Source organism: Ahaetulla prasina, chromosome 3 (genome assembly GCF_028640845.1).
Source record: "Ahaetulla prasina isolate Xishuangbanna chromosome 3, ASM2864084v1, whole genome shotgun sequence".
Lineage (NCBI taxonomy): Eukaryota > Metazoa > Chordata > Lepidosauria > Squamata > Colubridae > Ahaetulla > Ahaetulla prasina.
The window spans coordinates 221957582-221971355 of NC_080541.1; the positions used below are offsets into that span (position 1 = coordinate 221957582).

The 13774-nt window shown below is 45.3% G+C and overlaps 1 protein-coding gene across 1 annotated transcript in view; it reads left to right on the forward strand.

Moving 5' to 3' along the window:
- Positions 1 to 13774, forward strand: part of COL20A1 (collagen type XX alpha 1 chain) — a 265731-nt gene that overhangs the window by 137093 nt on the left and 114864 nt on the right. The window contains exon 22 of the mRNA XM_058174284.1: positions 4385 to 4423. Within this exon, the coding sequence (XP_058030267.1) occupies positions 4385 to 4423 (39 nt within the window). The remainder of the gene's footprint in view (positions 1 to 4384; positions 4424 to 13774) is intronic.

Consider the following 13774-nt stretch of genomic DNA (forward strand, 5'->3'; position numbering starts at 1 on the left):
AGCAGCAAAATAGAAAGATTGGACACTTCTTTCTCTATTCCTCAACATATGACTGTGGGGGCTCCCACCCTTTGGAACGAACTTCCCCTGGACTTCGTCAATGAATGGACCCTCTTTCCAATCAGCCTCCAGCTTCCATTTTGTCTCCAGTGCTTTTCTCCCAGCTCGGAACTGAACCAGATGGATATTTCTTCTAACACGGCCTTCTGACAAGCAAAGTCAATGGGGATTCACTTAACAACCGCATTACTAACTGAACAATTGCAGTGATTTACTTAACAACTGTGGCAAGAAAAGTCATAAAATGGGACCAAACGCATTTAACAATCATCTTGCTTAGCAAAGGACATTTCGGGCTCAATTGTGGTCATAAGTTAAGGACTGTCTGTTAAATACAATGTTTTGGTTTCTGAAGGCGTCTTTTGGGGCTCAGCCTATTCAAATGGAGAACGATCGACCAAAGCGTCTTTAACTCTTCCTTTGTAATGTCTGGTTGGTACCAAGTTTTCTGTCCTACAAAGGATGAATTAAAAATATGGAAGGCAGGAGGGTCCCTATACAGGGACAAGTTGAAACGGTTGTGTTTTTACGCTAAACAATTTTTTTTTTTTTGTTTACATTTATACCCCGCCCTTCTCCGAAGACTCAGGCGGCTTACAATGTATAAGCCAATAGTCTCATTCTATTTGTATATTTTTTCCAAAGTCAACTTATTCCCCCCCCCCCCCCCCACAATCTGGGTCCTCATTTTACCTACCTTATAAAGGGTGGAAGGCTGAGTCAACCTTGGGCCGGGCTCGAACCTGCAGTAATTGCAGGCTTTGTGTTCTAATAACAGGCTTCTATTACCTGAGCTATCCCGGAAATTTTTTTTTTTACATTTATACCCGCCTTCTCCAAGACTCAGGGCGGCTTACAGTGTATAGGGCAATAGTCTCATTCTATCATTTGAGTTCCCACAATAGATTTGACGTTGAAACAAACAAAGTGTTTTTTTCCCCCTTCTTTACCATGATAATTAATAGAATACGTCAGGACAATTACTCATGGATTCTTTGTGGTGGCTAGAATTTCTTTGTGGGTTAAACAAAGATTTGACTTCATAGCAAAAGCCATATTTTGCAATGGGGGAATCTAAGGAACGCAGAGGCAATTAGAACTAGGAAATGAACAGTCAGGAAACTAAGCAGACACAAAACATCTGCTGTGGCAGCTGTTAATTGCCCCTCCTCAAAAACCCCCACAAAAAAAAAAATCCCAGAAAAAGTTGACAAACAAACAAAGAAGGTGGAATGAGGAACCTCTATGAGCCTCTGTGGCTCAGACTGGTAAGACAGTCTGTTATTAACAGCAGCTGCTTGCAATTACTACAGGTTCAAGCCCCACCAGGCCCAAGGTTGACTCAGCCTTCTATCCTTTATAAGGTAGGTAAAATGAGGACCCAGACTGTTGGGGGCAATAAGTTGACCTTGTATATAATATACAAATGGATGAAGACTATTGCTTGACATGGTGTAGGCCGCCCTGAGTCTTCAGAGAAGGGCGGGATATAAATGCAAATTAAAAAAAAAGGATGGAAGAAGTAATAGAAGCAAAATAGAAAGATCGGACACTTCTTTCTCTATTCCTCAACATATGACTGTGGGGGCTCCCACCCTCTGGAACGAACTTCCCCTGGACTTCGTCAACTGCCGGACCTTCGGACTTTCCGCCGCGAGCTGAAGACCTATTTGTTTGTTCGCGCAGGACTGGCATAGGATTTTAATTAGTTTTAATGTTTTAATATTTTACAATTTATGGTGTTTTTTTTTAATGTTTTAATTCGGCCATTTTTTTTTTGTTTTTGTTTACATTTATACCCCGCCCTTCTCCGAAGACTCAGGGCGGCTTACAGTGTATAAGGCAATAGTCTCATTCTATTTGTATATTTTTACAAAGTCAACTTATTGCCCCCCCAACAATCTGGGTCCTCATTTTACCTACCTTATAAAGGATGGAAGGCTGAGTCAACCTTGGGCCGGGCTCGAACCTGCAATAATTGCAGGCTACTGTGTTCTTAATAACAGGCTTTACCAGCGTGAGCTAAACCGGCCCTTTGTGTAATAAGTTTTTTAACTCATGGTTTTATGTGCATATTGCTGTCATTTTTATCTTGGCTGTAAACCGCCCTGAGTCCCTCGGGAGAAGGGCGGTATAAAAATTTAAATAATAATAATAATAATAATAATAATAATAATAATAATAATAATAATAATAATAATAATAATAATTCAATTCATATGGTTATTTCATGCTTATACTTATATATACTGTTGTGTTTGACAAATAAATAAATAATAAATAAATAAAATAAATATGGACTGAGGCATTCTGGGAGTTGAAGTCCACCCATGAGTTCTGAGAAACTCTGCTTTAGAGGTAGATAAAGTTTGAGGTAGAGGTAAGTAGGACTAGATATGTCAGAAGAATAATTCGGGGTTCCAGCTCAAGCTGGGGTTGTGCGAGAACAAATCAAAATGAAACCCAGTCAGCTGTGAAAAAAGGACATTTATTTATTTCCCCAAAACAAAGAGATTTGTCTGGGGGGATAACTACAGAGAAAATGGAGTACAAAAGGGCTGTTTTATAGGGGAGCTTGTCCTTGGTGTGAGTCTTGAGGGGTGTTGAAATGTGCTTGTTCTACGGTGACAGGTGAAGGGCATGGATCAGGGGTGAAATCATACCAGTTCAGACCGGTTCGGGTGAACCGCACGGGATTATGGGCATCAGTTCGCCAAACCGGTAGTAATTTCCCCTCCTTGGCCCCATCCTCGCCTGGCCGGTCGCCGCTCACCTCTTCCGGCTGCTCGATATTCCACAGAATTCAATGTTCAATGCAGCAGAGAGAATGCTAACTTTTCTCCCTCCATTCACAACAGAGCTGCTGCAGCCTGTCCCTTTTAAGGTAGTTCCGAGGAGGGAGTGGGACAGGAGGGAACCATAAAGGGAGCAGCAGCTCCGTTCTGAATGGAGGGAGAAAAGTTAGCATTCTCTCTGTCACAGAATTCAATGATCAATTCAGCAGAGGGAATGCTAACTTTTCTCCCTCCATTTAGAACAGAGCTGCTGCAGCCTGTCCCTTTAAGGTGGTCCCCAGGAGGGAGGGGGCAGGGGGAGAGCAGTTGGAATGGAGCAGTTTCTTGTGAAAGGCAGGAAAATGGGGAAGGGGATTTTCCTGCCTGTCATCCATTCCTCAATCTCAGCACAGACTGAGGGAAGGATGGTAGGCAGGAATATTCCCCTCCCCATTTTCCTGCCATTCGCGACAAGGAGTGGCTGGGAGGGGAGGGGCCAGTGAGGAGCCCCTCAATGTGAGTGATGTTGAGTTGTCCATGCCCACCCAGTCACATGACCTCCCCCCAACAAGCCACGCCTACAGAACCGGTAGAGTAATTTTTTTAATTTTACCCCTGGTGTGGATATATGGATGTGTAGACCTGGAGAAGCGATTGATTGAATCAAGCGATGTGGATTGGGTCTGTTCTTTTGAAACTGTGAGCAATGTCTATATTGTATTAATGGAGTTTTGTGCATTTGCTTGTGTGTGTTTATAATTTGCAATAAGTGTTTAATTCATTCTTATTCTTTTGCTGTACTGTAAGTTTAAAGGATTTTGGAGGCTGTAATCCAGGGGTGGGCTGCTGGGGGTTTGCAGGGGTTCGGGAGAACCTCTAGCTAAGATTCTGTGAAGTTCAGAGAGCCCCCAAATCCCACTCTTGGCTGGCCCACCCCACCCTTCCTCTCCCAGGAGCCCCCACCCGGCCCGTTTTGGATGCAGGTAAATGCGGGGCATGCCCAGAGGCTCGGGGAGGGCAAAAAATGGCCCTACCAGAAGTTCGGGAAGGCTGGAAACAGGCCTATTTCCGGCCTCCAGAGCCTGGAGAGGCCGTTTTTGCCCTCTTGGAGGCTCAAGGAAAGCCTCCAGAGCCTGGGGAGGGCAAACCCGACTAGGCCACGCCCACCATGGCTATGCCCACCCAGCAACCAGGCAGAGAACCCCTTGCTAAAAGTTTTGAAGCCCATCCCTGGTGTAATTCGTAACTTTGTTGGAGACCTGAGTTGGTTAACCTATGATTCCCTGTACAATATTTCTAATGTAGTTATCTAAATGTATACATTCTTCCCACAGATGCGAGAGAATCTCTGGAGCTCAGGGTCAAACTGTTGGGACCTTGGTGCTTTCTTAGCTTGGTGGTTTTCTTGCAGAGGTTTCATTTCCAAAATAAATAACATTGTCCCATGTGAAAGATGCTTTTATGACACACCACTCTTTTCCGTAAATTTCAAATAACTCTCGATGGTTTCCCCGCCTCTTCATCCTTCCCTCTTTTCTGTCCTTCTGCAGGCTGCCCTTCGCTTCGCTCTGTGGATGGCCCCACACAAGGTAGGCCTTGCAGCTTGTTCTTTGATTACGAAGAATAGGTTTTTCCCTGTTTTGTTTTTTTTTGTTTACATTTATATCCCGCCCTTCTCCGAAGACTCAGGGCGGCTTACAGTGTGTAAGGCAATAGTCTCATTCTATTTGTATATTTACAAAGTCAACTTATTGCCCCCCCCAACAATCTGGGTCCTCATTTTACCTACCTTATAAAGGAGGGAAGGCTGAGTCAACCTTGGGCCTGGTGGGACTAACCAGTGGTTTTGAATCTGAGGTCCTTGGACCTCTTGAGTGCTGCGATGTAGCCATGGGGGGGTCCATGAAGGCTTGAAGAAATATGATTTATATCTTGAGTTAAGCCTTAGGGGTCTGTGGCCATGGTCCACAAAAAGTAATTTTTACAATTTTTTGGGATATACATCAATATCATTATAGGAACAGTGAGGCATCTGGGTATCATTCATTTAAATACAAATGATAGTGGTGACATTAATATTTCTTACATTAATCATACTTATGTAATTGTGATGTTATTATACATATTTGTATTAGAGCGTGTTCCTTCATTGTTTAGTTGTTCAGTGTTTTTGTGTGCCATTTTAATAACAACCACAATATTATTCAAATGTACATAGTGATGCCATCTTTCAATGTCTAATCTTTATATCTAGCTATTACTTTTCATATATTATATAAAAATATGTATAATAATATTCCCCCTTGATCTTGTTTCTACTTCTATTCTAGCTCTCAGTAAAGCCAATCTTATATTAAACAGCATTCCCTTTCTAAACATCATCTCTTGCCCGCTTTAGTATTTCAATTCTTATTCGTTTTTTGACTTGCCTCCCAAACTCCACCCTTGGGTCTTTGTCTCTGTTTATTTATTTATTTATTTAAACATATTTTTATACCGCCCTATCTCCCGAGGGACTCAGGGCGGTTTACAGCCTAATAAAAACATGGGGCCAATGCCTCGTCCCCAACAGTCAGCCGCAGCTGCAGCTGACTGTACCGGGATGCCGGCATCCACAGCCACTCTCTCTTGGAGGGATTGAGCTTGAGCCTGTTTCTCCCCATCCAGACCCGTACGGCCTCCAGACACCGGGACAGCACTTCAATAGCTTCGTTGGGGTGGCCCGGTGTGGAAAAGTACAGCTGAGTATCATCAGCGTACAGCTGATACCTCACACCGAAACCACTGATGATCTCACCCAGCGGCTTCATATAGATGTTGAACAGGAGGGGTGAGAGAATCGACCCCTGTGGCACCCCACAAGTGAGGCGCCTCGGGGTCAACCTCTGCCCTCCCGTCAACACCGTCTGCGACTGATCAGAGAGATAGGAGGAGAACCACCGATAAACGGTGCCTCCCACTCCCAATCCCTCCAACTGGTGTAGCAGGATACCATGGTCGATGGTATCAAAAGCCGCTGAGAGGTCTAATAGGACCAGGGCAGAGGAATGACCCCTATCCCTGGCCCTCCAGAGATCATCAACCAATGTGACCAAAGCCGTCTCAGTGCTGTATCCGGGCCAAAAGCCAGACTGGAACGGACCTAGATAGACAGTTTCATCCAGGTACCGGGGTAATTGACATGCCACCACACTCTTTACAACCTTCGCCACAAAGCGAAGGTTGGAGACCGGACGATAATTACCTAATACAGCTGGGTCCAGGGAAGGCTTCTTGAGTAGAGGTCTCACCACCGCCTCTTTCAAGGCGGCCGGGAAGATCCCCTCCAACAAAGAAGCATTCGTAATCCCCTGGAGCTAGCCTCGTGTCACCTCCTGCATGGCCAGTACCAACTAGGAGGGGCACGGGTCCAGTAAACATGTGGTGGCATTCAACCTCCCCAGCAACCTGTCCATGTCCTCGGGAGCCACAGGGTCAAACTCATCCCAATAGTCTCAACAAGACAGCTCTCCGACAACCCACCTGGATCCACCCAATTTTGATCCAGACCATCCCGAAGCTGAACGATTTTATCGTATAGATAACCACTAAACTCCTCAGCACGTCCCTGTAACGGGTCATCCCGCTCCCCCTGTTGAAGGAGAGAGCGAGTCACCCGAAACAGGGCAGCCGGGCAGTTATCTGCCAACGCAATGAGGGAGGAGACGTAACAACATCTCGCTTCCCTCAATGCCACTAGGTAGGTCCTATTATATGACCTAACTAGTGTCCGATCAGCCTCCGAACGACTGGATCTCCAAGAACTCTCTAGGCGTCTTCTCTGGCGTTTACATCTTTCTGTCTACATCTTTCCTATTTAACCCAAATATTTCTTCCATAAAAAGTATTTAAGGGGGGGCCGTGGCAAAGAGAAGGTTGAGAACTACTGATCTAGGGTATTAAAATACCAAAGAGAGCATCCTTAGTTAATAAAGTGCTTGAATAAGTAGGCTATGTTGGGAAATGTGGCAAGCATCATATTGTTTTAAAAGTAACGGTAAAGGTAAAGGTTCCCCTCACACATATGTGCTAGTCGTTCCCGACTCTAGGGGGCGGTGCTCATCTCCGTTTCAAAGCCAAAGAGCCAGCGCTGTCTGAAGACGTCTCCATGGTCATGTGGCTGGCATGACTCAACGCCAAAGGCGCACGGAACGCTGTTCCCTTCCCACCAAAGGCGGTCCCTATTTTTTCTACTTGCATTTTTTATGTGCTTTCGAACTGCTAGGTTGGCAGAAGCTGGGACAAGTAACGGGAGCTCACCCCGTTACACGGCAGTACTAGGGATTCAAACCGCTGAACTGCCGACCTTTCGATCAACAAGCTCAGCATCTTAGCCCCTGAGCTACCATGTCCCATGTTTTAAAAGTAGAGGAGTCTTAATACGTATCCAAAGCCATTTTTATTCTTCAACCCAAAGTCTTTCCATGATGCCTTACCATGGGGTATGTGTGTATGCATGCGTGCGTGTGTGTGTGTTGTGTGTGTTTCTGGAAGGGGTGAGCTAAGAACAAATGGTTCTAGTTCTGCCTATGAAAGCTGACTGGGTGACTTTGGGCCAATCACCAGGAGACTGTGAGTTCTAGTTCTGGCTTAGGCATGAAAGCCGGTGGGTGACTTTGGGCCAATCACCAGGAGACTGTGAGTTCTAGTCCTATCTCAAGTATGAAAGCCAGCTGGTTAATATGCTGGCCTAGAAACCAGGAGATTGTGAATTCTAGTCCTCCCTTAGCCATGAAAGTCAGCTGGGTGATTTTGGGCCAATCACCTAGGAGGTGGTGAGTTCTAGTCCTACCTTGGCCATGAAAGTCAGCTGGGTGATTTTGAGACAATCACCTAGGAGATGGTGAGTTCTAGTCCTACCTTAGCCATGAAAGCCATCTGGGTGACTTTGGGCCAATCATCAGGAGACTGAGAGTTCTAGTCCTGCCCTACCCATGAAAGGTGGCTAGGTGATTTGGGACCAATCACCAGGAGACTGTGAGTTCTAGTCCCATCTTAAGGCATGAAAGCCAGCTGGGTGACTTTGGACCAATCACCAGGAGACTGGGAGTTCTAGTCCCATTTTAGGCATGAAAGCCAGCTGGGTGACTTTGGACCAATCACCAGGAGACTGTGAGTTCTAGTCCTACCTTAGCCATGAAAGCCAGCTAGATGACTTTGAAGCAATGACTAGAAGACAGTGAGTTCTAGTTCTACCTAAGGCATGAAAGCCATCTGGGTGACTTTGGGCCAATCATCAGGAGACTGAGAGTTCTAGTCCTGCCCTACCCATGAAAGGTGGTTAGGTGACTTGGGGCCAATCACCAGGAGACTGTGAGTCTTAGTCCCATCTTAAGGCATGAAAGCCAGCTGGGTGACTTTGGACCAATCACCAGGAGACTGGGAGTTCTAGTCTCATTTTAGGCATGAAAGCCATCTGAGTGCCTTTGGGACAGTTATTCTTTCTCACATGGTTGTGATTGTGGGGAAAACAGGAGGAAGAAGGAGTATTAGGTATGTTTGAATTACTTATGAAGTAACAAAGGTGGAATAAAAAAAATCAAATAGATAAATAAATATATACGGCAACAGCAATATATAAAGATGCTGGAAGCGGAAGGTCCCTGTAGTGATATTGATAAAAACATCTTATGCAGAAGGAGACAATGGTAAACCACTTCCTGTGTTTTATAAAGGAAACCACAAGGATCGATAACATAAAGTGATTGACAATAGAGTGGCAAATGACAGTCCTTTAGGTCACATGATACCCAGCCTATCAATAGCCATAGCACTTAGACTTAGATACTGCTTCACAGTGCTTTTACAGCCCTCTCTAAGCGGTTTGCAGAGTCAGCCTCCTGCCCCCCAACAATCTGGGTCCTCATTTTACCAACCTCGGAAGGACGGAAGGCTGAGTCAACCTTGAGCCGCTCGGGATCGAACTCCTGGCAGCGGGCAGAGTTAGCCTGCAATGCCGCATTCGAACCACTGTGCCACCACGGCTCCTTACTAACTTACTTAACTGCAGTGATTTGTTTAACAACGGTGGCAAAAAAGATGGGGTAAACTGGGGCAAAACTGATGCAAACCCCTGCCTTACTTAGCGATGGAACTGTTGGGCTCAGTTGTGGTCGTTTGTCGAGCACTACCTCTAAGCAAATATAGCCTGTTTGTAAAAGCACCATGGGGTGGGCATATAAGCTTAAATTCTGTTGCTACCTTGAGCCCTGGTGGCGCAGTGGTTAGAATGCAGTATTGCAAGCTAACTCTGCCCGCTGCCCAGAGTTTGATTCTCATTGGCTCAAGGTTGACTCAGCCTTCCGTCCTTCCGAGGTCAGTAAAATGAGGAGCCAGATTGTTGTGGGCAATACGCTGATTCTGTAAACCGCTTAGAGAGGGCTGTAAAGCACTATAAAGTTGTATATAAGTCTTAAGTGCTATTGCTATTGCTAACTCCAAGCCAGAGGTGGTATTCAGCCGGTTCGTATTGGTTCAGTCGAACTGGTAGCGGAGATCGTGGGTGGGCCTGCCCACCTGCCTCAGCTCTACGCTGTCCTATTTAGACACGTTTTCGAGGCCGGGTGCATGCACAGAAGGGGCGCATGTGAGCAAAGCATGCACGCGCACAGCGCACCAGTGGTAAGAATATTGGCTGCTCCAAGCCTATGAGAGACCGGCTACTCTTGCTCTCAGTTAGCTTCATTCATTTGCTGATGGCACTATCTCATAAGCTTCTTTATAGGAAGTCATATTTTTTTTTACAAAAATGTCACCGATAATTAGAGCTTCCAGCACTACTTTGAAGATTCCTGGAGGAATTGTTTTCCCTCCTTAAAACTCTTTGATTGCAGCAATATATTTTTGGTTAAAAATAGTTGATGCAGTCGCTGCGTTGACCTCCCACTGAGTATGTCAACCGACCAGGAAATCCAACGGAGACCTTCCTCTAGTGAATACGCCTTTATCTTTTATTTTCTTCAACTGAAAGAAAAATAAAATAAAATCCAGAAAGTCATCCAGCGCTGCCTGTTGCAACTGCAGAGAGTCCCCGACTTACAACAGTTCACTTAGTGACCGTTCAAAGTTACAAAGGCGCTGAAACAAAGTAATTTTTGACCGTTTTTTTCACAGTTACAGCCTTGGTAGCCTCTTCCATGATCATGTGATCAAAAAATTCAGGTGTCCCAAGGTGATCATGTTTTGCAGCCTTTTGACAAGCCAATTCGATGGGGGAGCCAGATTCGCTTAACAACCAGGTTACTAACTTATCGGCTGCAGTGATTCACTTAGCAACTACGACAAGAAAAGTTGTAAAATAGCGCAAAACTCACTTAACAAATCTCTCGCTTAACTCCACCGAAATTTTGAGCTCAATTGTGGTCGTAAATCAAGGATTACCTGTATTACATACACACCCAGCCATATTTTTCCCATGCAGTGCCTCACTTATTTTTGGATGTTTTTATAATAGTTTGGTTCAAATGAAATTTCGATGAGGAGATTGCATGGCTGGGGACTTCTACTAAATCGAACTCAGCCAGCATGTCGTGTCCCACTCCTCCGCTGATGGCCGGGTCGGGGAAGTCCGTATCAAGCGTGCCTCTGCAGCTCTGCCAAAGTCCTATCAGAGTTCTCAAGGCAGGCAGGAGACCAGGAAGTGACTTCAGCAATCCAAGTTAGACTTTGCCTGACTCAGAGAATGCCAGAAAGCAGATCCTTTATATAGGCCATGGGGTGTGGCTCCATGACTCAGCACTTATCCAGGCCTGCCCCTCCCTTCCTTTTGCTGACGTCGCCTCTCAACTCTCCAGAAGCGAGGATCTCTCCAGCCTCCAGCTGTTGGCAATCCTAGCTCATGACTGGCCTCACATTCTTCAGGCTCACATGCTGTGGGGGAGGGGTTTAGTTGCTCCGTTTGCCTGGACATGGTGCCAGGACTAGGGGCTGAAGGCACGTCAGGCCCTTCGTCTTGCTCGGCCTGTCCGGGCATGGTGCCAGGGCTGGGGCCTGGAGGCATGCCAGGACATTCTTCCGAACTATCAGCGTCCGGCAGGAGATAAGAGGGGCCCGGCTGTGGCAGGGGGAGCGGGCGAGACACAACACAGCATTTGAATTCATCAAAACCAGGACATCCCCTCTTTCAGTTGGCCTCGGTCTTCAAGATAATCATCAGAAATGAAGCTGTAGAGATCAAGCTGGCAGGTGGAAAAATAGTAATTGAAATGTTTTTAAACGTTTAGCCTGTTTCATGATTCTGCCTCCTTTCTTGCTCGTCCCCAGCTTCAGCTTTTCCATTAATTCAGATGGATAAACAGAAGAGAAGACGAAAGGAGGGGCGAATTTGTTGATGGCAAAGCCTGGTTGCATTGAAGGCTTCACAAAGTGATTCATATGTCAGAGAAAATGTTCCCTGGTTCAAAAATCCATTTTATTTTATTTTATTTTATTTTTTATTTTTTATTTTTTATTTTATTTTTTCCTTCCTTCCTTCCTTCCTTCCTTCCTTCCTTCCTTCCGTCCTTCCTTCTATTCTCCCTTTTCTTTCTTTCCTTCCTCTTATTCCCTTCCTCTCTCCCTTCCTTCCTTCCTCCTATTTCCTTCCTTCCTTCCTTCCTTCCTTCCTTCCTTCCTCTGCTCCTTCTCCTTCTCCTTTTCCTTCTCTTTCTATGGAAGAATACTGTATGTATTCATTTCCTTCCTTCCTTCCTTCCTTCCTTCCTTCCTTCCTTCCTTCCTTCCTTCCTTCCTTCCTTCCTCCCTCCCTCCCTCCCTCCCTCTCTCCCTTCCTCCCCTATCCTCCTCCTCCTTCTATGGAAGAATACTGTATGTATTCATTTTCCTTTTCTTTCTTTCTCTTTTTTCTTTCTTCTTTCTTCTTTCTTCCCACCTTCCCTCCCTCTCTCCCTTCCCTATTCTCCTCCTCCTCCTCCTCCTTCTATGGAAGAATGTATTCATGTATGTATTCATGTATGTATTCATTTTCTCTTTCTTCCTTCCTTCCTTCCTTCCTTCTCTTTCTCTTTCTCTTTCTCTTTCTTTCTCTCTTTCTTTTTTCCCTCCTCCCTCTTTCCCTCCCCTATCCTCCTCCTCCTCCTCCTCCTCCGCCACCGCCGCCGCCTTCTATGGAAGAATACTGTATGTATTCATTTTCCTTTTCTTTCTTTCTCTTTTCTCTTTCTTCTTTCTTCCCACCTTCCCTCCCGCTCTCCCTCCCCTATCCTCCTCCCCCTTCTCCTTCTTTCGAAGAATGGTATGTATTCATTTTCTCTTTTTTTTTTTTTCTTTTTTTTTTCTTTCTTTCTTTCTTTCTTTCTCTCTCTCTCTCTCTCTTTCTTTTTTTTCTTCCCTCCCTCCCTCTCTCTCTCCCCTATCCTCCTCCTCCTCCTCCTCCTCCTCCGCCGCCTTCTATGGAAGAATACTGTATGTATTCATTTTCCTTTTCTTTCTTTCTCTTTTCTCTTTCTTCTTTCTTCCCACCTTCCCTCCCGCTCTCCCTCCCCTATCCTCCTCCTCCTCCTCCTTCTATAGAAGAATGGTATGTATTCATTTTCTCTTTCTTTCTTTTTCTTTCTTCTTTCTTTCTTTCTTTCTTTCTTTCTTTCTCTCTCTCTCTTTCTTTTTTTTCTTCCCTCCCTCCCTCTCTCTCTCCCCTATCCTCCTCCTCCTCCTCCTCTTCCTCCTCCGCCGCCTTCTATGGAAGATTACTGTATGTATTCATTTTCCTTTTCTTTCTTTCTTTCTCTCTTTTCTTTCTTCTTTCTTTCTTCCCTCCCTCCCTCCTTCCCTCTCTCCCTCACCTATCCTCCTCCTCTTCCTCTGGAAGAATATGTATTCACCAAAGTCAACCCTGCTTAGCAATTTAAAAAGAGAAGGAGGCAGATGGTGTGTAAAAATGGGGCAGCAGGCAACCAACCTGGTTCACTGCAGTGTGTGATCTGATGCAATTTAATGGCAAGGAAGTTTACGGCTGATTCACGCATAATCTCCCGAGTGCAAACCTGTACATTTTGCTAAGGTCTCTAGGATGATCTGCAGATCCACAGCTAATCTCTCTCTGTGTGTGCACAGACGTATTCTTTTTTTCTCCTGAGAATTCCTACTTTTAGTGCCGATGAGACAGTTTGCTTTTTATCTGCAGTGTCAGAAAAATCCAGGCTGAAGTAGCTGAATGATCAAGGATCTTAACATAACATAACATAACATAACAACAGAGTTGGAAGGGACCTTGGAGGCCTTCTAGTCCAACCCCCTGCCCAGGCAGGAAACCCTACACCATCTCAGTCAGATGGTTATCCAACATTTTCTTAAAAATTTCCAGTGTTGGAGCATTCACAACTTCTGAAGGCAAGTCGTTCCACTTATTAATTGTTCTAATTGTCAGGAAATTTCTCCTTAGTTCTAAGTTTCTTCTTTCTTTGATCAGTTTCCACCCATTCTTTGTCAAGGGCTCTTAAAGGGTTATCAGATGAAGCAGTAGCTCTCTGCCTCATCCCAGGAACATGGGTACAACCTTCTAAAATCTCTCCCCCGACTGCCTTTGCAATATTTACACTAGTGTTTCTCAACCTTAATAACCTTACGAGGTCTGGACTTCAACTCCCAGAATTCCCCAGCAAGCATGCTGGGAGTTAAAGACCAGACATCCTAAAATTGCCAGGGTTTAGATCAGTGATGGGTTTCAAATTTGTTTACTACCAGTTCTGTGGGTGTGGCTTGGTGAGCATGGCAGGGGAAGGATACTGTAAAATCTCCATTCCCACCCCACTCCAGGGGAAGGATACTGTAAAATCTCCATTCCCACCCCACTCCACGGGAAGGTTACTGCAAAATCCCCATTTCCTCCCGATCAGCTGGGACTTGGGAGGCAGAGAATAGATGGGGGCGGAGCCAGTCAGAATTTTTACTACCGGTTCTTCAAA